This window comes from Pituophis catenifer, unplaced genomic scaffold, assembly GCF_029215685.1.
Source record: "Pituophis catenifer annectens isolate HBS135680 unplaced genomic scaffold, rPitCat1.0.hap2 SCAF_2, whole genome shotgun sequence".
In the NCBI taxonomy this organism is placed as follows: domain Eukaryota; kingdom Metazoa; phylum Chordata; class Lepidosauria; order Squamata; family Colubridae; genus Pituophis; species Pituophis catenifer.
In genome coordinates this window covers 32325090-32350895 of record NW_027256882.1, presented here as the reverse complement: position 1 = coordinate 32350895, position 25806 = coordinate 32325090, and the positions used below count along the sequence as shown (strand labels likewise).

General features: G+C 43.4%; 1 protein-coding gene across 1 annotated transcript; it reads right to left on the bottom strand.

Annotated features, from left to right (window-relative positions):
• Positions 1–738: 738 nt before the first annotated feature.
• On the bottom strand, positions 739–24589 carry LOC139310070 (zinc finger protein 135-like). The gene is made up of 3 exons (XM_070934231.1): positions 24499–24589; positions 21084–21702; positions 739–1678 (listed from the first exon to the last, which is right to left on the bottom strand). The coding sequence occupies exons 1-3, from the start codon at positions 24587–24589 to the stop codon at positions 985–987; spliced, it is 1404 nt and encodes a 467-aa protein (XP_070790332.1). The 3' UTR covers positions 739–984.
• Positions 24590–25806: the final 1217 nt, after the last annotated feature.

The window sequence follows — 25806 nt, the reverse complement described above, 5'->3', positions numbered from 1 at the left end:
ACACCCGTGCTTCGCTACGAAACTATGTGCTCGGGCTTGATAAATTGACACAGCCTGAAACTTAATGTAGAATGTGTAACTCTGTAGCATCAGTGTGTGTTAATATAATGCAATTGGCAGTTGGAACAGAGGGGGAGTGGGAGCAGAATGTCCCAGCCCACAGCATCCATCAGTATTCATCTGGCTAGCATCCTGTCAGTGTGTGAGAGTTGAGGGGTGTTTGGAAACTCAAACAGTATTTGCTGTGTGAGCAAGGAGACAGGAAGGAGGCTGGGCATGGCTTAGCTCAACTGTTCTGTAGTAAAACTGCTTGCTGCTGTGAAAGTAAAAATGAAAGTGAAACTCCTCTCCTCTGCTTGTGTTTTGCATTTGGAACAGATTTCTTTCCAGGTGGGGAGGGGGAGTAGAAGTCCTTAGCATCAGAGTGTGGAACAGATTTCTTTTCAGGTGGGGAGGGTGAGTAGAAATCCTTAGCATCAGAGTGTGTTAATAATAATATAGAAAATACTAATGCCCTGGTGGTCATTTCAAAAAATCCTTTCTTAGTGAGCACCTAGAAGCCAAGAGGAACATATGTGGCAAATTTCAAGTTTGTAGGCTTTACGGTTCTGGATATTTTGTGATTAATGCATGAGTGCTTTTCGCGTTTATATATATAGATTTACAGGTCGGCCATCTTACCTCAAAACATAACTCTGGGCAGATTGAGAAGCTTGAAACAAGGACGTACAGACTAAGTTCGGAGATCTACTTTGGTTTCCTTTTATTAGAAAAAAAGAAAATTGCAAAAAGATTTACAAAGCAGGCTAAAATGTATTTGTTTCAAGTCCCAGATCACTGTCCTTCCAATTCATTTGTTTTTTTGTCCTTTCTTCTAAGACCACAGGGGCTGCTGGCAGAACTTCAGCCGTATCTCTCCCTGCAGGTAGAACACATATTATCCTGTGCTACCTGGAGCCCCCAGCCGATGGCTTTTTGGCAGTCTCAACAGGGGTAGGATTTGTCTCCCATGTGCATCTTCTCGTGCCTGATGAGATGCGACTTCTGCCGGAAGGTTTTCCCGCAAACGCAGCACGCGTAGGGCTTCTCTCCCGTGTGCGTTCGCTCATGTTGGCTCAGGCTGGATTTGAAGCAGAAACCTTTGCCGCACAATGGGCACCGGTACGGCTTCTCGCCCGTGTGAATCCTTTGGTGTTTAATAAGCTTAGAGCTCTCCTTGAAGGACTTCCCGCAGTCTGAGCAAATGTAGGGTTTCTCTTCCGAGTGGGACCTCTTGTGTTTAATGAGACTCGAGCGGTTATTGAAGCGCTTCCCGCAGACCAAACACTTAAATGGTTTCTCCCCGGTGTGGATGATTTTATGAGCCATCAGCCACGAGCTCTGGCTGAAGCACTTGCCGCAATCCGAACAGGCGTAAGGTTTCTCCCCCGTGTGGGTCCTCTCGTGCGCCAGGAGGTTGGCTTTACGGTTGAAGCTCTTCCCGCAGTCCGAGCACTGGTAGGGTTTCTCTCCCGTGTGAGTCCTCTCGTGCGTAATGATGTGGGAGCTCTGGCTGAAGCTTTTCCCACACACCGAACATTTGTAGGGTTTTTCTCCCGTGTGGGTCCTCTCGTGTTTGACCAGGTACGAACGCTGCTTGAAACTTTCCCCACAGAATGAGCACTTGTAGGGTTTCTCTCTAACCGTGGATTTCTGGTCGTTAAAGGAGTCTGGGATGGTGCTGGTACAGCCTGGGCCTTTTGCACAAAAGGAAGCCGCTTCTACTGCAGCTTCTGAATGGCTCCCCTCCTCAACCATAGATATCCCAGGAAACTCATACATGTTTTCCTCCAGCAAATCCCCGTTGAATTCCATATAGTCAGGCCTCACCATCCAACAGGTTGCCACTTCGGGCTCTGTCACTTCCCCGTTACCTGCAGGAATAATAATAAAAAAAAGCAACCAATGGGTGACAGGAATATGAAAGGTGTCATATGCCGTTGGTTTGTCTGCTCAGTGGCTATTTCCCACACGCAACACCCTTCACTGAGTCAGTGAAGGATCCAGGGAGAATTGGAGCAGCAATTCTCACTTTAAGATAGGTGGACTTCAACTCCCAGAATTCCCCAGCCACCATGACCAAAGGCTGCCCAATCCAAACGTAAGACACCCTTGAAAGGGTTAGTGACTCACTGGGGTAGTCCTTGACTTGCAACCATTCGTTTAGTGACCATTCAAAGTTATGAAAAAAAGTGACTTACGACCGTTTTCACACTCACAACCATTGCAGCATTTTCCATGGTCACGTGATTAAAATTCAGATGCTTGGTAACCGGTTCATGTTTATGACGGTTGAAGTGTCGTGTGATCCCCTTTTGTGGCCTTCTGACAAGCAAAGTCAATGAGGGAGTCAGATTCACTTAACAATTGTGTTATTAACTTAGACCAGTGTTTCTCAACCTTGGTAGCTTGAAAATGGGTAGACTTCAACTCCCAGAATCCCCCAGCCAGCTGGTTGGGGGATTATGGGAGTTGAAGTCCACCCATCTTCAAGTTTCCAAGGTTGAGAAACACTGACTTAGACTTAACTTATTAGAACTGTGGTGATTCACTTAACGACTGTGGCAAGAAAAGTCGTAAAATGGGGCAAAGCTCACTTAACAACTGTCTTGTTTAATAACCGAAATTTTGGGCTCAATTGTGGTCATGTATTGAGGGCTAACTGTATATTTGTTGCGTGAACCCATCCTGGGAGTTTCCCACCACCTACATCCTTTCTACATTAGACTTATTTTCCTGATCACCACAAGCATCCACACGGAATTTTTAAAAATAATAAAGTCTGCCAAGGTCATAGCCCTGCTACCTTTTTTTAAAACCCATGTATAACAAAAGGATGCAGTGGCTCAGTGGCTAAGACGCTGAACTTGTCAATCGAAAGATCGGCAGTTCAGCAGTTCAAATCCTTAGTGCTGAGTAACAGGGTGAGCTCCCGTTACTTGTCTCAGCTTCTGCCAACCTAGCAGTTCGAAAGCATGTAAAAAATCAAGTAGAAAAATAGGGACCACCTTTGGTGGGAAGGTAACAGCGTTCTGTGCTTCTTCGGCATTTATTCATGCCAGCCACATGACCACGGAGATATTTTCGGACAGTGCTGGCTCTTCGACTTTGAAATGGAGATGAGCACCGCCCCCTAGAGTCGGGAACGACTGGCACATATATGCGAGGGGAATCTTTACCTTTACCTTTTATAACAAAAGGGGACAGGGCTTCAGTTGTGCAGTCACAGTTACCTTTAACTTTTTTTTAATATACCCACGCACACAAACACATCCTCAATAATCTTGTTGCTAATATTCCTTTTAATATTTAATCTTCCTTGCTCTGAATTTACACCAGGAATCAAGGCAAAAAACTGGCTGTTTCCGAATTGCAGGATCGGCCCTGCCAATTAAGCAAAGGAAAGCACTATTTGCAGGAAGCTGATCTTCAGACATTTTCTGACAGCGTTCTTAAAGGACAAAGCCAGGTACCCGGCTTGGCCTCTGAATTAAGCCTGCTTGCTTGAATGCGGCTCACGGTACTTCCCCATCACCACTGGAGTTAGTCCTCGACTTACGACCATTACTGAGCCCAAAGTTTCTGTTGCTAAGTGAGACATTTGTTAAGTGAGATTTGCCACGTTTTATGACTTTTCTTGCCACAGTTGTTAAGTGAATCACTGCAGTTGTTAAGTTAGTGACATGGTTGTTAAGTGAATCGGGCTTCCCCGTTGACTTTGCTTGTCAGAAGGTCGCAAAAGGGAATCACGTGACCCTGGGACCGTCATAAACATGAGCCAGCTGCCAAGTGTCTGAATTTTAATCACCTGACCACACGGGTGCTCCAATGGTTGTACGTGTGGAAAACGGTTGTAAGTCACTTTTTTCAGTGCCGTTGTAACTTCAAACAGTCACTAAATGTAAGTGAAAGACTAGCTGTATGGAAGTAAGATCTACTTCCCAGTCCCAGAGGTGGCCTGGACATGGAATGAGCAAGAAATTCCCTCTTATTATTTGTTTCAGGGAGCGAAGTATCTTGATCCAGATGCCCAAATTCTCTTACCCAGCAAGCTCGCATTTTCATCCTCTTCCGGGATAGCCTCCATGGGGAGTTGGATCTTCACAGACTCAGAGAGAGAATTTCGTCCGTCTTAGCAGAAGCAACTCTCTCTTTCTCCACTGCCCGACGCCTAGAAGAAAAACGAGAACGCCATGAAATGAAACAAATCACTTTCTGCCCAATCCTGCTTGATGGAACTCAAAACAGCTTCACCATGATCACATGGCAGGAACCGGAAGAAAATTTTCTATCCTTAATATTTTGCAGATCTTTTTTTTTTCTTTTCAGTTTCTCCTTTTACAGGTAGTCCTCGACATAGGACCACAACTGAGCCTGGAATTTATCTTGCTATGTTAGAAATTTGTTAAGTGAGTTTTGCCCCGTTTTACGGCTTTTCTTGCCACATTGGTTACACGAATCACTACAGTTGTTAAATTAGTAACATGGTTAAGAGAATCTGGTTTCCCCATTGACTTTGCTTATCAGAAGGTCGCAACACGACCCCTGAACGCTACAACCGTCATAAATATGAACCAGTTGTCCAGCATCAAAATGTAAATCCCGTGACCATGGGGATGTTGCAATGATCATAAGTATGAAAAATGAACTTTTTTCAGTGCTGTTGTAACTTCGAACGGTCACTAAATGAACTGTTGTAAGTTGAGGACTACCCATATTTCTAGTGTGTCTGCTTTTCCAGTCCAAAATCAAATTTGAAGGCATTTAATCCACCCAAAGATCCTTAAGAACATAGCAATGCCTAAGATGCACTGGTGCTATTATTTATATATTGTTTAAACCAGTGCTTCTCAACCTTGGTGACTTTAAGATGTGTGGACTTCAACTCAGTGGTGAAATCTAAATTTTTTTGCTACCGGTTCTGTGGGCATGGCTTGGTGGGTGTGGTGTGGCTTGATGGGTGTGGCAGGGGAAGGATACTGCAAAATCTCCATTCCCACCCCACTCCAGGGGAAGGATACTACCAAATCCCCATTTCCTCCCTACTCCTGGGGGAAGGATACTGCAAAATCCCCATTCCCACCCCACTCTGGGGCCAGCCAGAGGTGGTATTTGCCAGTTCTCCGAATTACTCAAAATTTCCGCTACCAGTTCTCCAGAACCTGTCAGACCCTCCTGGAAATCCTCCTGGATTTCACCCCTGCTTCAACTCCCGGTGGGGGGAATTCTGGGAGTCCACACATCATAAAGTTGCCAAGGTTGAAAAGGACCGGTTTAAAGTATTGCCATGATTGCAAACACAGAAGACCTTTGGCTGACAGGCAACACTTGTATATAAACATTAACTTAAGTTTCAAAAGATCATCAGCATTAAGCAACTTATCTTCTGCTTTTCTTCACCACCCTAGGAACACTTGAACTATCCTTCCAACTCAACAGGGTCTCCTTTTCCTACATTTCCCAGTTAGCAATTGGCCCTGCTATGGCATTCAAAGAGACGGGTCAAAACGGCAGGTGCAGCATTATGATGCAAGCCCTGCCCCTTTTGTACGAGCATTGCCATTGGATGCACAGTACAAAAAAGGGGCGGGGCTCAGATTGCTAATGCCATGCTTGCCATCTTGCCGTTTGGATGCGCGCTTCCCCCTTCCTTTACAGGTAGTCCATGACTTACGTCCACAATTGAGCCCAAAATTTATGCTGCTAAGGAAGACATTTGTTAAGTGAAGTTTTGGCCTGGTTTTACGATCTTTCTTGCCACCGTTGTTAAGTGAATCCCTGCAGCTGCTAATGGAGTTGTTAAGTGAATCTGGCTTCCCCATTGACCTTGGTTTTCAGAAGGTTGCAAAAGGTGACCCCAGGACACAGCAACTGTCATAAATATGAATCAGTCAACAAGCATCAGACACTAATCAAATGACATCCATTAATTGGGGTTTGCTATCCATTTATTGCTATCTATGAAACGGAGTTATTTCCATTTCAATAGTACTTGTATATTTCTAATACAGAAAAAACAACATATTCATTATCATAATACGCTGCTGTTAGCATCTTTATTTAGTTGCAGTGCCCTGGGGACATGTATTCACCATTACATTACATTAATGTATTACATTAATTGCTATTCATAAATCCATTATTATCCATTAATCCACTAATTGCTATCCATTAATCCATTAATTGGGGTTTGCTATCCATTTATTGCTATCTATTAAGAGTTATTTCTATTTAAATAGTACTGTATATTTCTAATATAGAAAAGAGAACCTATCATTATCATAATAGCCTGCTGCTGGTATCTTTATACCAGGGGTCTCCAACCTTGGCAACTTTAAGACTTGTGGACTTCAACTCCCAAAGTCCTCCCAAAGAACTCTGGGAGTTGAAGTCCACAAGTCTTAAAGTTGCCAAGGTTGGAGACCCCTGCTTCATACAATAGTTCATACAGACAGCCAGATTCATTTTTATATAGTTTTTATATCTCCAAGAAACTTCGGGATAGTGTTTGTGGCTTCTGTATTCAGAATATAGAATTCAGCTCTTTACCTCTATGTTAGACTAAGTCTTGTCACTGTGACCTTAAGACATCTTGAATTCATGTAGAACAGAAATTAGAATTCCTTGCTCCCAGTCCAAAGATAAGAAATCAAAATGCAATAAGAAATCACACAATCGCAATACTTAGAAGCTGTTTCTAAGCAGATGTGCATTCTTGATCAATACGCTGTGCAAGTTGCAAGGATTGATTTGACAACCAACTTGAAATGATTGGGAATCTGGAATAAATCTGTGAAAATACCTACAAGACCCCTCACATCCTGGACATAAACTGTGTCAACTTCTTCCCTCGAGAAGGCAAAACAACTAGACACAAGGATACGTCTTCCCCCATGCCATCACTCTGCTAAACAACTAATTCCCACAACAGTCAAACTACCTAGTAATGCTGTATTCTCATTTTTCCTATTACCTATTTCCTTATCTTCTTATGACTGTAACTTTGTTGCTTGTATCTTACACTTTATATGAATTGTTTTATTTAGTATCCTAGTATGACTTGTGTTGATTGCTTATTTAGTATCCTATGACTATCACAAAGTGTTGCATCTTATGATTTCTGATGAATGTATTTTATGATGATTATGATTTATCAGTTGTTGCTTGTATGTACACTGTGAGCTTATGCACTGGAGACAAATTCCTTGTGTGTCCAATCACACTTGGCCAATAAAGAATTCTATTAATAAAAATTATTTTTTTTAAAAAAGAATTCTATTCCATTCTAAACACAGCACTGAAGGGAGTAGGTCCAAGAAAAGTACAGATCAAAGGCCAATCTGGACCGGCATTCCTGTTGGCTAACCAGATATACTTCAAAGAAAATTGGCTAAGCAGAAAAACACTTTCAGTCTTGTTTTCTTCAGAAACTAATATAGCAAGTTGTTCGCAAATATCAGGGATACTAGCCACTAGTTTAAACTACCCCTACAGTCTAGTTCAGGGCAAAACAAAACAAAAGGAGAAATGTTTTCCTTTTTCCATTTGAGCATCCAAGAAAGGGCAGGAAAGGAGAAAGGGAAAGCGGAAAGACAAAGAAAAAGAAGGGAAGATGGGAAGAGAGCAAGGAAGAAAAAAGAAGGAAAGAGGGGAGGAAGAAGAAAGGAGAATGAAGAGGGAAGGAAAAAGAAAAAAAGAAAGGAAGGTTCTGCCTTAGCACTTGGCCACCAGCAGATGGCAACACACTTCTGGAGGACAAGGGTTTGGCGCTCTCCCTGGTCTTGCCTTCCTCAGCTGGAGACAATGGAGCCCCCAAGCCAGCCCGGGACACCAGAGATGCCCCCGACACAAATTATGTCAAATTGGCCACGCCCATCCCCGAGGTCAAACACAACCCTGATGCGGCCCCCAATGAAATCAAGTTTGACACTCCTAGTCTAGTTTAATGAAAAGAAGGACTTGAGGTGACGTGATAGCAGTGTTGCGATATCTAAGGGGCTGCCACAAAGAAGAGGAAGGTCAACCTATTCTCCAAAGCACCACAAAGCAGGGCAAGGAAACTAATCAAGGAAAGAAGCAACCTGGAACTAAGGAGAATTTTTTTTGTCAGTGAGGGCAATTAATCAGTGGAATGGCTTGATTCCAGAAGTTGTGGGTGCTCCATCCCCTGGGAAGTTTTCAAGAAGAGATTGGGCAACCATTTGTCTGAAATTGTATAGGGTTTCCTCCTTGAGCACGGGGTTAGACTAGAAGCCCTCCAAGGTCCCTTCCAACTCAGTTATTCTGTTATCCTGATAGTGTTATGGGCAGAGCAGCAGTTCCAATTATCCAGACCAGCAAATCCTCTGCTTGCATCCAATGCAGTATCTGAATTGATACATTCCCCCTGGAATTATTTCCCAGGACCAAGATTCCAAATGTCGCTCCTGTGCAGGATTGATTAAGCCACAGTCCTCAACTTATGACCCACATGCAGCCATTATTGATCGACATTCCCCCCGTTTCCCTTTTCAATCCTTTTAATAGGAAACCAGGCATCCTGATGTGACTGTGAGCCAATCCTGGCTGCCAATCAAGGAGAATATTTGTAGCTCAAGGATGACATGAGGGGTCTTGGTTGCTCTCCAAGCTTGCTTGTTTTCTTGCAGATGTTTTATGACCCAAACTAGGTATTTATTATTATTATTAGTTTGATTTATATGCCGCCCTTCTCTGGAGACTCAGGGCGGCTTACAATGCTTTTAAGCAATAGCCTTCATACTTTTGTATATACCTCCTTAGTAGGGCTTTTTGCCCCCCCCCCCCAAGCGGTGTTCTATTTTATACAAAGTCAGCCTATTGCCCCCTCAATCCAGGTCCTCATTTTACCTACTTCAGAAGGATGGAAGGCTGAGTCAACCTTGAGCCTGGTGAGATTTGAACTTGCAATAATTGCAGGCAGCTGGCAGCTAAATACTACTTTAACAGCAGTTTAGTCCATTGCGCCACCAGGCTCTTAGGGAGTATGGAAGAGAAGGGAGTATGGTTAGGGAGTAACATTATCAGTGCTAGTAAGGAGTGCAGTTTGCTGTCAGTTTATACTCTGGTGACTTGCCCTGTCAGTGTTGATGGGGGTGGGGGGTGGTCTTAGAGTTTCTTTGGTTGGGCTCTTGCTGTTGGCTCTTTGGCAATTTCTTGACTGGGGTATTGTTTATTGATTGTTGATCTGATGTTAACCTTGGAGTTAATCTATGCTGATCTGGGTGCTGCTTGCTGGTGGAGAGGTGCTTGGAACTTTTTATTCTCTTGTGGGCTGGTTGCTTGTCTCTGTTCTTTCTGCGCCAACTCAGAAAGCTCAAACTGCCCAAGGAACTGCTGATCCAGTTCTACGGAGGAATTATTGAGTCTGTCATCTGCACCTCTATAACTGTCTGGTTCGGTTCTAAAACCCAACAAGACAGACACAGACCTAAGAGGATAATTAGAACTGCAGAAAAAACAATTGCTACCAGCCTGCCTTCCACTGAGAACCTGTATACTGCACAAGTCAAAAAGAGGGCTGTGAACATATTTACAGATCCCTTGCATCCTGTACATAAATTGTTTCAACTCCTATCCTCAAAATGATGCTATAGAACACCGCACACCAAGACAACTAGACACAAGAATAGCTTTTTTTCCCGAATGCCATCACTCTGGTAAACAAATAATTCCCTCAAACTGTCAAAACTATTCACTAAGGCTGCATTACTATTACTATTAGTCTTCTCACCGTTCCTATCACCCATCTCCTCCCACTTATATGGCATGACTGTAACTTTGTTGCTTGTATCCTTACGATTTATATTGATATTATTTCCTGATTGCTTATTTGTACCTATGACTATCATCAAGTGTTGTACCTTGTGATTCTTGACGAATGTATCTTGTCTTTTTATGTACACTGAGACCATATGCACCAAAGACAAATTCCTTGTGTGTCCAATCACACTTGGCCAATAAAGCATTCTATTCTATTTTGCATAGTCTATAAATGCTGTTAATGTCAAAGTGTCTACTGATGGCTGACGTGTCAGGGTGCCAAACAGCCCAACCAGGGTGCCATCAGCCAAACAATGCCGACTGGCGGCCCCCAGGGGGAGAGCCTTCTCTGTGGGGGCACCTACTATCTGGAACGAGCTCCCCCCAGAGATACGGAGGATCCCGGATCTGCGCACCTTCCGCCGCGCCTTAAAGACCTTACTATTTCACCAGGCCGGCCTGGCCTAATTTTCCCCCTCTTTTATAAAAGATTTTTAAAATTTTAAATATCTTTTAGTATTTATATATTCAATTTTAAATTGGTTTTAAAAGTTTGGGGTTTTAAATTTGTCGGGGCCAAAATTATTTAATTTGATTTTATTCTATTTTTTAAATTTTGTATTGTATGTGTTTTTATTGTCTGGCTGTGCACCGCCCTGAGTCCTTCGGGAGTAGGGCGGTATAGAAATCTAATAAATAAATAAATAAATAAATAAATAACCAAGGAACCTCTAAGACTAAGAACACCCCCACCAACACTGACAGGGCAAGCCACTATTTATTTATTTATTTATTTATTTATTTATTGGTTCGATTTATATGCCGCCCTTCTCCGGAGACTCAGGGCAGCTTACAATGCGTTAAGCAATAGCCTTCACACTTTTGTACATACCTGCTTAGCAGGGCTTTCGGGGGCCCCCTAAGCGATGTTCTTTTTTATACAAAGTCAGCTTATTGCCCCCACAATCCGGGTCCTCATTTTACCTACCTCAAAAGGATGGAAGGCTGAGTCAACCTTGAGCCTGGTGAGATTTGAACTTGCAGTAATTGCAGGCAGCTAAGTACTACTTTAACAGCACTTAGTCCACTGCACCACCCAGGCCCACTAGAACATAAACTGATAGCAACCTCCATTCCTTACTAGCAATTGATGATGTTACCTAGTTTGGGTCATGAAACGTCTGCAAGAAAACGAGCAAGCTCAGGAAGCAACAAAGACCCCCCCCCCCAATCCTGGCTGATCGGCCAAGCCAAACTCAATCAGTCCAGTCCTGGGATGGGAGACCACCAGTAAATCCAAACTGGTCGAAAATCTGGGAATTTAGGGAACAACAAGGACGACTCCTTGAAGCCCCCCTCCCCTCTCCCCTGGGAAAGCAAAGGAAGGGAAGGGGGGCTGACTCTCGCCTGCCCGATCCCGCCTCCCCTGCAACACCACTTTCGGGTGGACCCCGCTTTTTCCTCCAGAGCAAGACCCGGAGCTCCCAGGGGGAATCGGGGAGGGGGAAAAACGGGAAGAAGCAACCCGAAAACAACATGGACGCGGGTCCACGGAGTCCGTCTCCCCCACCCCACCCCACCCCGCTTCCCCGGAGCCCTGCCTCGCCTCTCCGCTTTGCAAAACCGGTCCAGAGACGTTGACCTTCCCCGCTCCCGCCGCGGGCTCCGGTCTCTCGTCCACCCGCCCGGTGGGTTTTCCTCTCGATTCTCCCAGCGCTGACCTTTCCTCGCCGCTCCCGGTAGGGCGGGCGAGCGAGAAAGGACCGTCCACCTGCAATCGCCGCCAGCCGCGGACTGTGCTGTCCGCTGGGAGAATGGAAAAAAGGGGGCGGGACAGGAAGAGCCCGCGCCCCCTCCCCTATCTATAAAGGGGCCCTTGGCCGGCATTTCCTGTTCCCTCCTCTCTAGGAATGGCAGATCCGCTGCTTTAACCATTTTCAGCCGGGGGAGAGACAAGGATGGGGAGGAAGCGGAGGATAGAGCGCGCCCGGGGGCAATCAGGAATGGAAAGTTGGTGGGGGTCTTGGGGGGGGGGTAGGCGGTAATGGGCATGGATCTGAGCGACTGATTTTTGCAGGGATGCGGATGGAAGCCCAGCAAATGCGAAAGTTTGAGACGGGCTTGGAGGTGGAGAGTGTAATTTCCTTAAAGCACCGTTAGGAAAGTGTCTGATAAGCAGAGATGGATGGGCTCGCAAATCTGTGGCCGCTGAATCAACATCCCCAATCTTTGCCTTAAAATTTAGGGAATGTCCTCTGCACCTCCTATGGCGCAGGGGTATCATATGCAGGTGTATATTATTGTTATATACACAGTTGTTTGCTGCCAGTTATTTATGCTGCTAGTGTTGGCTTTCATACACATCATATCCCCTCCCCCCCCAAAAAAAACCCTAGGATATCAGGATAGGGTGTGCAAGCAGTGTGGATGTTTGCAATTATTATTATTATTATTATTATTTATTGAATTTGTATACCGCCCTACTCCCGAAGGACTCAGGGCGGTGCACAGCCATGAAATAAAACACATAAATATACAAAATTTAAAATCGAATAAAATGGATTAAATAAATTTGGCTGAATTAATACCCATAATTTAAAAATACCCATATTTTAAAATCCATTAAAATTTAGAATTTACACTTAAAAGGGAGAAGATTTAGGCGAGGCCAGCTTGATGAAATAAAAGCGTCTTCAACTCGCGGCGGAAGGTGCGCAGATCCGGAATCCTCCGTATCTCTGGGGGGAGCTCATTCCAGATCGTCGGTGCCCCCACAGAGAAGGCTCTCCCCCTAGGGGCCGACAGCCGACATTGTTTGGCCAACGGCACCTGGAGGAGCCCCTCTCTGTGGGAGCGTACTGGTCGGTGGGAGGCTGATGATGGTAGTAGGCGGTCCCGTAAGTAACCAGGTCCCAAGCCATGGCAAATGGTAACTGATAGCAATAGCACTTAGACTTATATACCGCTTTACAGTGCTTTACAGCCCCCTCTAAGCAGTTTACAGAGTCAGCATATTGCCCCCAACAATCTGGGTCCTCATTTTATCCACCTCGGAAAGATGGAAGGCTGAGTCAACCTTGTGAGATTTGAACTGTCAAATTGCAGGCACCTGGCAGTCAGCAGAAGTATCCTGCGGTACTGCATTCTAACCACTGCGCCACCACGGCTGATGGATGGTAACTGATAGGCGGTAACTGACAGATGGAAATTGACACATTCAGTGCATAGATTTTGTAGGATAGGGATAGGGATAGGAATGTGGAAAATAACAAAGTGCTGTTTTTGCACCAGACCTAATTTAACATTTTTAAGAACCCGCACTTAGAAAAATAATATGGCTTAGAATAAGAAGAAAGAATAAAGAAGAACAGGAAATGTCTGTGGTCTTACAAAGAAAAGCTACCTGACAGAAACACACCCGCTGACAGTTTGATCACAAGAGTTTACAAAGAAGCAAAGAGAATGGAGTGGAGTGGAGTGGAGTGGAATGGAATGGAATGGAATGGAATGGAATGGAATGGAATGGAATGGAATGGAATGGAATGGAATGGAATGGAATAGAATGGAATAATAGAATAGAATAGAATAGAATAGAATAGAATAGAATAGAATAGAATAGAATAGAATAGAATAGAATAGAATAGAATAGTTGGAAGGGACCTTGGAGGTTTTCTAGTCCAACCCCTGCTTAGGCAGAAAACCCTATACTATTTCAGACCAATGGTTATCCAACATCATCTTAAAAACTTCCAGTGAGGAAGATCTGCCAGAGGAGATTAAAGAATTATTGGTGGGTGTCCTTGAGACCGGAAAGCGAAAGGTATAGACATGGAGGTAGATGAAATACTTAGATTAAGGGGAGGAGCATGTGAGATTTGTTAAAAAGTCAATAAGAGTTGAAATACTAAAAAGGGCAAGAGATGATGGATAGATAACAGAATATTTCTTAATATGGGATTTGTCTTATTAATGGTTAGAAAATAGAAGTAGAAATTAGAAATTGGGAAAATATGTATACTGCTACATAATACAATACATTATTATTACTATGTATAGGTAAATATTAGAAGTTGAAAGATGATTACTATGTATTCAATACAGTGTATTGTCTGGGTCAAATTATACATAATAATAATACTAATAATATTATTAGTATTATTATTATGTATAAATTGACCCGGACAATACACTGTTCACCAAGCACCTATGGATGTTAAAGAAAAAAGTATAAATGAAAATCTAATTTAAAAAAAACATCCAGTGTTGGAGCATTCACAACTTCTGGAGGCAAGTCGTTCCACTGATTAATTGTCCGAATACATCTGAGATAATCACCGTTTTTGAAATAGCTGAAAGTCATGCCAACATTCCACAGGTATTACTGTCCCAATGTGGGGATATCCTTTCCTGCCAATTCTGGCAGGAAAATGTTTCTAATCTACAGATGGGGTGAGGTAGAGGGGTTTCCCCTGGGTGGAACTGCCTTAACTTGTCAGATCTTTTTTCTTTGCTTGTGTTTATATACCACTGGAATTCAACAAAAACAGTTCCCAGTAAATTACAACATAGAAACATAAACACAGAATAAAAACATAGCTATCAGTAAAAAAAAAAAAACCAAACAACCCTAAAAACAATGCACTAAGTGTATCAGGGAACTTTGAAGTTTTCTTCGTTGCCACACTATTTTTCTAAAAATTGTAAGAATGCCAATCCAATCATCAGGAAATTGTGGATTATAAGAATGCCAATCCAATCATCGGGAGGAAGATCTCCATCCCCTTGCAAAATTCAAGAGAGACATATAGCAAGTCCTTCACTTATTATGATCACAATTGGAGACCAGAATTTCCATGCTAATCAAGGCATTTATTAAGTGAGTCACGCCTGATTTTGCAATCCTTTTTGCCACAACTGTTAAGAAATAACTTAATTAATAAATTAACAGTTGTGTTAATTTAAATTTAATTTTAATTTAAGTTTTAAATTAAACTACTCCGCCTTCAGTCTGACCTAAGCGTAGTACACAAAATTATCTGCTACATTGTTCTACCTGTCAATGACTACTTCAGCTTCAACCGCAATAATACATGAGCACACAATAGCTACAAACTTAAGGTAAACCGCTCCAAACTCAATTGCAAAAAATACGACTTCAGCAACAGAGTGGTCAATGCCTGGAATGCACTACCTGACACTGTGGTTTCTTCCCCAAACCCCAAAACTTTAACCTTAGACTGTCCACGGTTGATCTCACCCCATTCCTAAGAGGTCTGTTAGGGGCGTGCATAAGCACACCAACCTGCCTACCGTCCCTGTCCTACCATCCCCATTTATTCGTATCCTTATCCTGTATTCATAATCATGTTTATATTTATATCTGTTATCTTGCGTGTTTGACAAATAATAAAAATAAAATAAATAATAAAATAAATTCACTGCAGTTGTTAAGTAAATCACACGGTTGTTAAGCGAATTTGGCTTCCCCCCAATAACTTTGCTTGCCAGAAGCTAGCTGGGAAGGTTGCAAATTGTGATCACATGACTCTGGTTGCTGGGACAATCATAAATATGATGATTGGTCATGAGTCACTTTTTTAAGTGCAACTGTAACTGTGAATGGTTTGCTAAAATGGTTGTAAATTAAGGATTACCTATATTGCGATGCTCAAGGTACCCTCAAAGCTTGGTTGTTTGCTTGCAGATGTTTCATTGCCGAACTAGGCAAACATCATCCAGGTGAGAGTTCACCCACACTGGTGTTACCTAGTTGGGTAACAAAGAATCTGCCAGCAAACAATCAAGCTCTGAGAACACCTAGCACTTTAGAGTTCAACCCTAAGCTACAGATATTATCTTCTATTAAATAAATTGCCTGCAGCCTCAATCTCTTTCATCTCCACCATATGGGTATCATTAAAAGATTACGGAAGATGCATACTGGACTGGTTGGGTGGGCCACCTCTACACTTTGCAGCAATTGCACTTCTGAGGGGTCTTCAGAAGCAGCCCCAGATAGAGGGTATTGCAATAATAAACCAAACAGTATATGTAAGAGCAGTGGTGGGTTTCAAAAATTTTTACTACCGATTCTGTGGGTGTGGCTTGGTGGGCGTGGCAGGGGAAGGATACTGTAAAATCTCCATTCCCTCCCCAATCCAGGGGAAGGACTGGGGATTTTACTGCAAAATCCCCATTTCCTCCTGATCAACTGGGACTTGGGAGGCAGAGAATAGACGGGGGCGGGGCCAGTCAGAATTTTTACTACCGGTTCTCCAAACCACTCAAAATTTCCGCTACCTGCTGAAACCCACCTCTGCGTAAGAGCAGGAATTACTATGACGAAGGTCCTCTGCTCCAAGTAGGGCTGCAATCGAGCACAAATCTTCTTTAGCCTTGGTATCTATCCACCTAGAGTCGTACAGCTGCTTAAAGTCTCAACCTTGGCAATGTGTGGACTTCAACTCCCAAGGTTCTTCAGCCAGCATGGCTGACTGTGGAATTCTGGGAGTTGAATTCTACACAACTTAAAGCCGCCAAGGTTGAAAAACACTGGTCTAGGAGGACCCTTGTGCCATAGACGTGCTGCCCCTTCAAGTTATCACTGATGATGTGCATCCAGTCACTTTCAATTCCTTAGGGACCACAGATCAATTTTTGTCAGTAGTCGCTTGACAGTGAGATGAGCAGCATCTAAATTTAATAAATAAATCTTTCTCAACCTTGGCATAAGTGTGCAAATCTGTCATGATGAGTCACTTTTTTCGGCACCATTGTAACTTTGAACGGTCACTAAATGACGGATGTAAGTCAAGGACTCCCTGTTATCCCCATTATTGTACTCCTCCACCTCTACAGGTGCTCAGAGTCTGGGAAATCCAAAGGGCGCTTTCCCACAGCACACGTTACACTCATCTCTCTCTTTCTAGCAACTTGTGATCTCTATCCATTACTGGCAGCCATCTCCCCAAAACATCATGGGTGAGAGCATCATGGGAAAGAGAATGAGTGTGTGTGTGTGTGTGTGTGTGTGTGTGTGTGTGAGAGAGAGAGAGAGAGAGAGAGAGATTTTTTTTAAATCAAGTTTTATTGGTTCCCCTCCCCCACATTCACCCACATCTTTTTTGATCTTTTTTGAATAGAGTATTGGCCATATCTTATCTTAAACAATTTATCAAATTCAAATACATTTTACTCAATGACAATTTTTGCCACAATTTTCTTTTCCCCCTTTTTTTTAATCATATCTCAATATTTCTTCGCTTACTTATAATAAACAACATCTTCATTCGCCCTCAAATTCTAATTTTCCTTCTTATTCATATTTATTCTCTTTTATTTTTTAACCATTCATTCTTTATCTTAGTAGATTTATATATATTCGCGGTTGCCTTTCTTCCATTTCATCTTTTTTGTTGTACAGCAATCTTTCTTCTCAATCCTGCCATCTCCCTGAGAGAGAGAGAGATTCTGTGTGTGTGTGTGTGTGTGTGTGTGTGTGTGTGTGTGTGTGTGTGTGTGAGAGAGAGAGAGAGAGAGAGAGAGAGAGAGAACGAGGGAGTGTGTGAGAGAGAGAAAGAACGAGGGAGTGTGTGTATGAGTGAAAGAGAAAGAGGGAGTGTGTGTATGAGAGTGTGTGTCTCTGCGTGCCTCTGTGTGTGTGTGTCAGAGAGAGAGAGAGAGATTCTGTGTGTGTGTGAGTGAGAGAGAGAGAGAACGAGGGAGTGTGTGCGTGCATGTGAAAGAGAGAGAGAGAAAGAACGAGGGAGTGTGTGTGAGAGAGAGAAAGAACGAGGGAGTGTGTGAGAGAGAAAGAGAAAGAGGGAGAGTGTGTGTGTGTGTGTGCGTGTGAGTGTGTATGTCTCTGCGTGTCTGTGTGTGTGTGTGTCAGAGAGAGAGGGAGACAGACAGATAGAGAGAGAACGAACTTCCCACTGGTGGAGAGCACAAGAGGAGAACTCTGCCTTCCCCGTGCAGACCGCGATAGTGAAAGTGGAAAGGTGGCGCGGCCGTGCAAGACGCCGCGGAAAAGGTTTTGTGCCGCCGGAAAGGTGAACGAGGGAAGGTGGGACAGGCCCGGAAAGCAGGGCAAGGAAGAGGAGGCTCCGAAGAGGCAGGGATAGAGCAGCCGGCAAGGCTAGAAGCGCCTATCTCCCGAAGCCACCGCCTTCCCCACCGCCAGAACTGCGTGGCGCGTCCTCCAGGCAACCTCTCTCTCTCTCTCTCTCTCTCATTCCAGCAGCGCGTCGAGAGCGAAAGGGACGCGCTAGGTTGGCAGAAGCTGGGACAAGTAACCGGAGCTCACCCTGTTACGCAGCACTAGGGATTTGAACCGCTGAACTGCCGACCTTTCAATCGACAAGCTCAGTGTCTTAGCCACTGAGCCACCACGTCCCTAAATATATATTTAAAGAAATACAAAAGAAAGATCCAGCCTTGAGCCTTCGTTTCCAGTGGCTTATGCTGTAAAGCAAATTTTAACCAGTGAATCTCATAGGAAATGACCACTAGTGTTCTTGATCAAGGCAGCTAAAATGAGTAAGGACATAACTCTCCCTGCTGTAGCTTTTCACTTAAAAATTAACCTGCTCACCCAGAAGGATCAGGAATTCCTTCCAGGAAAACAAGTGGGATGACTGAGGAAAGATGGATCACCCCATCCTCCCTTTGTCAGTTTTCATGCTAGCCATGGAGGAAATGCATTCTCTGTCATCAACGCGGAACTGCAACAGGCAGCAAAACTCGGTAACCGAAGAAGGATGGCACAGCTGCTTTGCTACAGCAATAAATCAGATGCTGTTATTTCTAAGCTCATGTTTGAAGGAGAAGCTTCTCTTCTGTGTGGCTGGAATGGAAATCCTAGTTCCATCAGGTTCAGTATTTGTCCTAATCGCATTGATCCAATCTAGAACTAAGGAGGAATTTCTTGACAGTTAGAACCATTAATCAGTGGAACAACTTGCCTTGCTTTCAGAAGTTGTGGGTGCTCCCATCACTGGAGGTTTTTAAGAGACTGGACCACCATATGTCTGAAATGGTTTAGAGATTCCTGCCTGAACAGGGGGTTAGACTAGAAGACCTCAAGATGCATTCCAACTCTGTTATTCTGTGTATGAGAAATCTGCTCAAATTAATCCTAAAATGGAAAAAGGAAATATCCAGGACAGGGAATCTTCCCTTATCCATAGAAAAGGCAAAGCTGACCAGAGATTAATGACAGAAAAAGATTAATTTCTCCCCTCCAGCACCCCTTCCCCCTTCCCTACACCTGATAAATTTCAGAATCAAAATTTCAGAATCGGAAGCAACCTGGCTGGGCAACTGGATTTAAATTCTAGCACCTTTAATGGGATAACATATTTCACCCCCACAGGAGGCTAATTCAGGAGATACAGGATAGCTTGTACATGTCAAACTACAGCTTAGTTCTCCAAAAGTCAGTACAGTACCCTGTTTCCCCCAAAATAAGACATCCCCTGATAATAAGCCCAATGAGGCTTTTGAGCACATGGCAATAAGGCCAAGCTGTCTCAGGAATTCTGGGAGTTGAAGTCCACAGGTTGTAAAAGGCCCACAGTTGCCCACCCCTGCTGTAGAGCATGGTCTTGATGGAGAAAGGAAAGATCTATTACCAAGGCAATACAGGTAGTCCTCGACTTATAGCAGTTCATTTAGTGACAGTTCAAAGTCACAATGGCACTGAAAAAAAGTGACTGATGACCATTTTTCACACTTACGACCACTTACGAACATCATGGTCACGTGATCAACATCCAGACACTTGGCAATTGGTTCATATTTATGACGGTCACACTGTCCTGGGATCATGTTGCAACCTTCTGACAAGCAAAGTCAATGGGGGAGCCAGATTCACTTAACCATGTTACTAACTTTAACAACTGCAGTGATTCACTGAAAGATTGTGGCAAGAAAGATTGTAAAAAAAAGGGGGGGAGCAAAATTCATTTAACAAATGTCTCACTTAACAACAGAAATGTTGGGCTCAATGATGGTCGTAAGTTGAGGACTACCTGTAAACAGATAAAACGTGGCTTAAGCCCAAAGAGAGAAGTTTACAAAAATGTCTCAGACAGGCAACCCCCACAAATTCTCAAGAAGACAAAGAGGAGATGGGGAAGTACATTCATACATAACATAATACATGTTATTACAGCTACTATTACACCACTAAGTAGTGTTAGGTCTACATAGTGTCTGTTCCTTGGTCTGATCTATCTAGGAAGGCTGACAAGATCCAACCTGAGTTTGCCATTTCACTTAAGGGTAGGGCAGACTTCGAGACAGATTTTAATCTTTTCCTTCCCTATACAATGTGGCATTTTGATTAATAATCAACTAAACTGTCTCTTCAAGATGTCTCTTTCCCCATGGAAATTATTTCATGGATAAAAACGGTCAAACTCTGAAAACTCCCATCACCACATATCAAACATCTTCCCCCCTTTGGGTTCTGTCTGCAAAGCAGCAGGAAAAGAGGGTTTGGCCGTATAGCTGAGACCAGTCACAAACTCTGCACCGTTTGTTTATCTATCAACCAGGGGTGGGTTCTAAATTTTTTTACTACCGGTTCTGTGGGCGTGGCTTATTTTGTGGGTGTGGCTTGGAGATTATGTGACTAGGTGGGCATGGCTAGCTGGTCAGAGTCATTTCTGGAAGGTCCTCGCACTTACAACCAGTCCTCGCACCTACAACCCGACTCATTTGTTTGCTTTTAACACTGATCAGCTGTAGGACGGCCCTTTGAAGCCCCGTGGCAAGAGTTTAAACAGGTTTTTTCCCTCTAGTCATCAGCTGGGACTTAGGAGGCAGCAATAGATTGGGGGTGGGACCAAATAAAAGGTAAGAATAACGTGGGGGGGTGGGGGGTGGGAGGGCGGGGGGGGAGAACCGGTTCAGTGACGTCATATCGTCACCGCTACCGGCTCGGCCGAACCGGACCGAACTGGGAGGAACCCACCACTGCTATCAACCAATACTTTCTTGCCACTGTTCAAATACAGCTCTATTCTGTATTTCTGTTATTTGTTACCGACGCCAAATAAAACTTGGCTAATAGAATGCAGGCAATTTATACGGTCTCTCCAACGTGGTCTATCTCACGTACAGGCAGCTTGGAATCCGGATCCAAGATAGGATGAGAATAATTCAAGAAGCCAGGCCGTGTATGGATTCTCTCGTGCTTAAGGCGGCCTGAATTTTGCTTGAATTTTTTCCCACACTGGGAACATTTGTAGGGTTTCTGCCCCGTGTGCTTTCTCTTATGTCTGGTAAGGCTGGACTTGTTACTAAAGGTGTTCCCGCAGTCTGAGCATCGGTATGGCTTTTCCCCAGTGTGGATCCTTTCGTGTTTCACGAGGTTTGAGCTCTGGGAAAAGCGTTTCCCGCAGATGGAACAACTATACGGCGTCTCTCCCGTATGAGTTCTCCCATGGACCAGAAGACTGGAGCTCTGCTTGAAGCTTTTGCCGCAATCTGAGCATATGTAAGGCCTCAGGCCGGTGTGATTCCTCATATGCCTGATTAAACTCGAGCTCTGGCTGAAACGCTTCCCACAGTTTAAGCAACCGAACGGCTTTTCTCCAGTGTGTTTCCTCTTGTGTCTGGTCAGGCTGGATTTGTTACTGAAGCTGTTCCCACATTCTGAGCATTTGTAAGGTTTTTCTCCAGTGTGAGTCCGGTCGTGGGTAAGGAGGGCCGATCGTTTCTTGAAGCCTTTCCCGCAGTCAGCACACTTGTACCATTTCTCGGTTGCCTTGGGTCTCTCGTGATCCATGAGGCCTGACGGATCACCAAAACCTTTGCCGTACATCGGAGAGTAATGGGGATCCTCACCCGTGTAGATTCTTTCATCCTCATCACCTTCTGGAAGAGAGAATTGGGGTATCAGTCTTTATGTAGGCCTGGGGCAGGGGTGGGTTCTACTTACCTTTACTACTGGTTCGCAATGGGGCCGCGTCTGCGCGCTCGCTTTACTCGTGCGTACGCTCTTCTGAGCATGCACAAAAGCGTTCTGATGACATCGGGGTCGGTGGGCGGAGCCTCCCGCCGGTTTTATTACCAGTTCTATAGAACCGGTGCAAACCGGGGGCAACCGACCACTGGCCTGGGGTTAATACAGGTAGTCCTCAACTTACAACCATTCGTTTAGTGATCATCTAAAGTTACAACGGCACTTTAAAAAGTGACTGGTTGACTGTTTTTCATACTTATGAGTGTTGCAGTCTCCCCACGGTAACGTGATCAAAATTCAGACACTGATCAACTGATTCATATTTATGACAGTTGCAGGGTCCCAGGGTCGTGAGATCCCTTTTTGCGACCTTCTGACAAGCAAAGTCAACGGGGGAAACCAGATTCACTGAACAAACGTGTTACTAACTTAACAACTACAGGGATTCAGCTCTGGCAAGAAAGGTCATAAAATGAGGCAAAACTCACTTAACAACAGTCTCACTTAGCAACAGAAATTTTGGGCTCGATTGTGGTCGTAAATCAAGGACTACCTATACCAATATAAGCTGCCTTCCCTAAAATGAAACTTTTCTTTTTAACAACAGTAAATTCAAAGTTGTTAAAGAAGGACATGACGGATGTAAGGAAAACTATCACTTTTTAAAACGGCCTGTGACTTTGGCCGATATAGTCAACTTTTTAAAAATTGCCAAAAAGTTTATGACATGACCAAACTTCAAAAGAGTTGAAGAAGACAGGTAGAGTTCAACCCTCGACTTACAACAGTTCATTTCATGACTGTTCCAAGTTTACAACGGCATTGAAAAAAGTGACTTATGGCCATTTTTCACACTTATGACCATTGCAGCATCCCCATGGTCATGTGATCAAGATTCGAATGCTTGGCAACTGACTCATATTTATGACCATTGCAGCATCCTTGGCAGTGGTGAAATATAAAATTTGTTACTACCGGTTCTGTGGGCGTGGCTTGGTGGGGGGGGTAATGTGACTGGGTGGGCGTGGCCAACTTTTTTTTTTTTTACTTTTAAAACCATTTTTTCTACAACCTCTTCGGCCGAAGAGGTTGCAGAAAAAAGTGCTTTTAGAAGCCTCCGATGATCCCAGCTGAGTTGCCTGATCGGCAGAGCTTTTTTTCTTTTAAATGCCTCTGACGATCAGGCAACTCAGCTGGGATCGTCAGAAGCTTTTAAAACCATTTTTTCTACAACCTCTGAAGAGGTTGTAGAAAAAATGCTTTTAAAAGCCTCTGACGATCCCAGCTGAGCCGCGCGATCATCAGAGGCTTTTTTTTTTACTTTTAAAAGCATTTTTTCGGCCGAAGAGATTGTAGAAAAAATGCTTTTAAATTTTTTTAAAAAAAGCCTCTGATGATTGTGCGGCTCAGCTGGGCATGGGGGGGGCAGGGATTTTTGCTATCAGTTCTCCAAACCACCCGCCTCCATCGCTACTGGATTGGCCGATCCGGTCCGATCCGGGAGCATTTCACCCCGATCCTGGGGTCCTGTGATCCCCTTTTGCGACTTTCCGACAAGTGAAGTCAATGGGAAGCCAGAATCACTTAACAATGCTGTTACTAATTTAATAACCGCAGTGATTCAACTTAACAAATGTGGCAAGAACAATCGTAAAATGGGGCAGAACTCAACAAATTTTTCACTTAGTAAATAGAAATTTTGGGTTCAACTGCGGTCGCAAGTCGAGGACTACCTGCACAATTCTACATCTCAGAAAACAGCTTTAAAGCCAACCCCATCCCTCAAAAAAAAAAAAAAACCCTAAAGGCACAGGTAGTCCTCAAGTTACAACCCTAATGCAGCATATGCCCATCACAAACATAAGCCATGATAGTTGTAAAAACTTATTGGTCATGTGACTGACTTGGTTTTATGAATTATGTGGCGGCTGTTAAAAGCAAATCATCACGGTCATTAAATGAATCTGCAATCGTTAAGCAGACCAATGTGCTTGCTGAAAATCAGAAGTGCCAGTTTGAGGCAAAAGTCACACAATACACAGTCACGTGACCTTGGGACGCTGCAAACAGATCGTAAATGTGGGCCTGTTGTCAAGTAGTTTAGTCATTTGACCATCGTAACTTCGAATGTAGGTTGTAAGTATCCCTAATGTAGGACCACCATAACTTCAAACAGTCGCTAAGCAATCGGCCATAAGTTGAGAACTATCTATATACCGATTTACCACGATCGTCCATTTTCAGTATCTGAAACCACCCACAGCAAACCTCATTTCCTCTTCCCCCCACTCCCAAATTTAGCTAGCAAAGCAGTCACTAGGAAAAACCTGAGGGAGAGATTGATCCTTCTGGAAACACAGGGCCAATGGTTGTGCCTAAAGGCTGCCTTGTCTTCATTGTGCCTCCAAGTAGCACATGGAGTTGAAGGGAAGCAAGACAGCAATGGCGTTCCTCAGCTAGCAAAGGACATTGGTCATGGATTGTGTGCTGCTGCTCCATCTCTTTCTTTAAAGCATCAAGATACCTGCAGGCAACTTCTCCCTAGAAGTGGCTGCCTGGGTTCATTTTCACACAATCTGTGTTAACCTCCAAGTGAGGCTGGAGAAACGCCTGTGAAATATTTCCAAATCAAGTCCTCCTGGAAGTCAGGGAAGAACCTGATTCGCTTTGCATTTGATTCACAACTCTTGAGGAGAAAGAGCCCTCACCTAGAATAATGATGCTGCCAGAATCTTCTTCCATAGCAACTCCAAATCCAACATTTGAGTTTAGCACCAGAAAACCACTTGCTCCTGTCATGGGGGAACGAAAGAAGAGTCAAAATAATAACATTTTTAAGATGTTAACTTGGGGAAAAGAGTCTGTTGTGATTTGAGCAGCCAAGTATTTTTTCCTACCTACTTCTATTCTCCAAGGTTAAAATTGTACAAGCTGGCTTTTTATTTTTTATTTTTTTATATATATAATTTTTTATTGCATTTTTTCCTCTTTACATATCTCTATTACTTATTTAACAGATCTGTGACATTATTCATACAACTAGAATCAATATTCAATATTATATACATTCTATTTCTAAATGTTCTATTCCTTTATGTACATTAAATGTCAAATAGAATTCAATCCGGAATTATTTCTCCTGGGGATATTTAGGGAGAAATATAATAGAAAGATAAAATATTTGATATTACATATATTAACGGTGGCAAGGATTGCTTTTGTGCAGTATTGGAAGAAAGATAGTTTACTGCCAGAGGGATTAGTAATTCAAAAAATATTTGATTGCGCGGAAATGGATAAACTCACATTAGAGCTAAAGGGAAAGGATGACTCAGAATATTATGCGGTATGGCAGAAATGGTATGAATGGATAGATAATAGAAATAAGGAATGGAAATGGACAAGCTGGCTTTTTAGACCACACATTATCAAGCAGAGTTCAACCCTCAGTACTTGCCAATTTTTAAATGGGTTTTCAAATTTGGAAGAGTTATAAGTGATCCCTTATAACTGTTGGCTGTCTGGGGAATTCTGGGAGTTGAAGTCCATACAGCTTCAAATTGCCAAGGTTGAGAAAATTGCTGGATTTCAAGAAGATTGTTCCAAAGTGTAGTGAGAAGGTGTGCTGCCTAAGTCGTGCTAGATGGCAATATTTAAAATTGCCAAGGTTGAAAAACACTGATCTGGAAGGTCCTTTTGGGCTCCGATATTTTCAGACCTAAGCCAACCTCTCCCAGCACCCCAAGCCAGGATGGCTGAAATACACACATTTTAGAAACATCTCTAACTCCTCCTTCTCCTTTTTAAAAAAAGCAGGTCTGCTTTTGATCTGATCTCTCTGAAAAGTCAAAAGAACGCTCAGAGTTGATCTCATATCTAATAAGGTTCTGCATTACTTCTGGCCTCTGATTGGCCTGTTGGGACCAAACTTTAAACAATAAGCGGGCACGATAAAAATGGTGAAAATTTAAAATGTATTTCGACTTCAGTGCAATTAAAAGCAAACCAAAACGCTT

Coding starts and splice junctions, on each gene's coding strand:
- LOC139310070 (XM_070934231.1), bottom strand. CDS start 24,589: ATGACAGGAGCAAGTGGTTTTCTGGTGCTAAACTCAAATGTTGGATTT. Junction 21,703..24,498: donor TGGCAGCATCATTATTCTAG/GTGAGGGCTCTT, acceptor TCTCTCTTCCAG/AAGGTGATGAGGATGAAAGA. Junction 1,679..21,083: donor CATAAGAGAAAGCACACGGG/GCAGAAACCCTA, acceptor ATCCACGGTTAG/AGAGAAACCCTACAAGTGCT.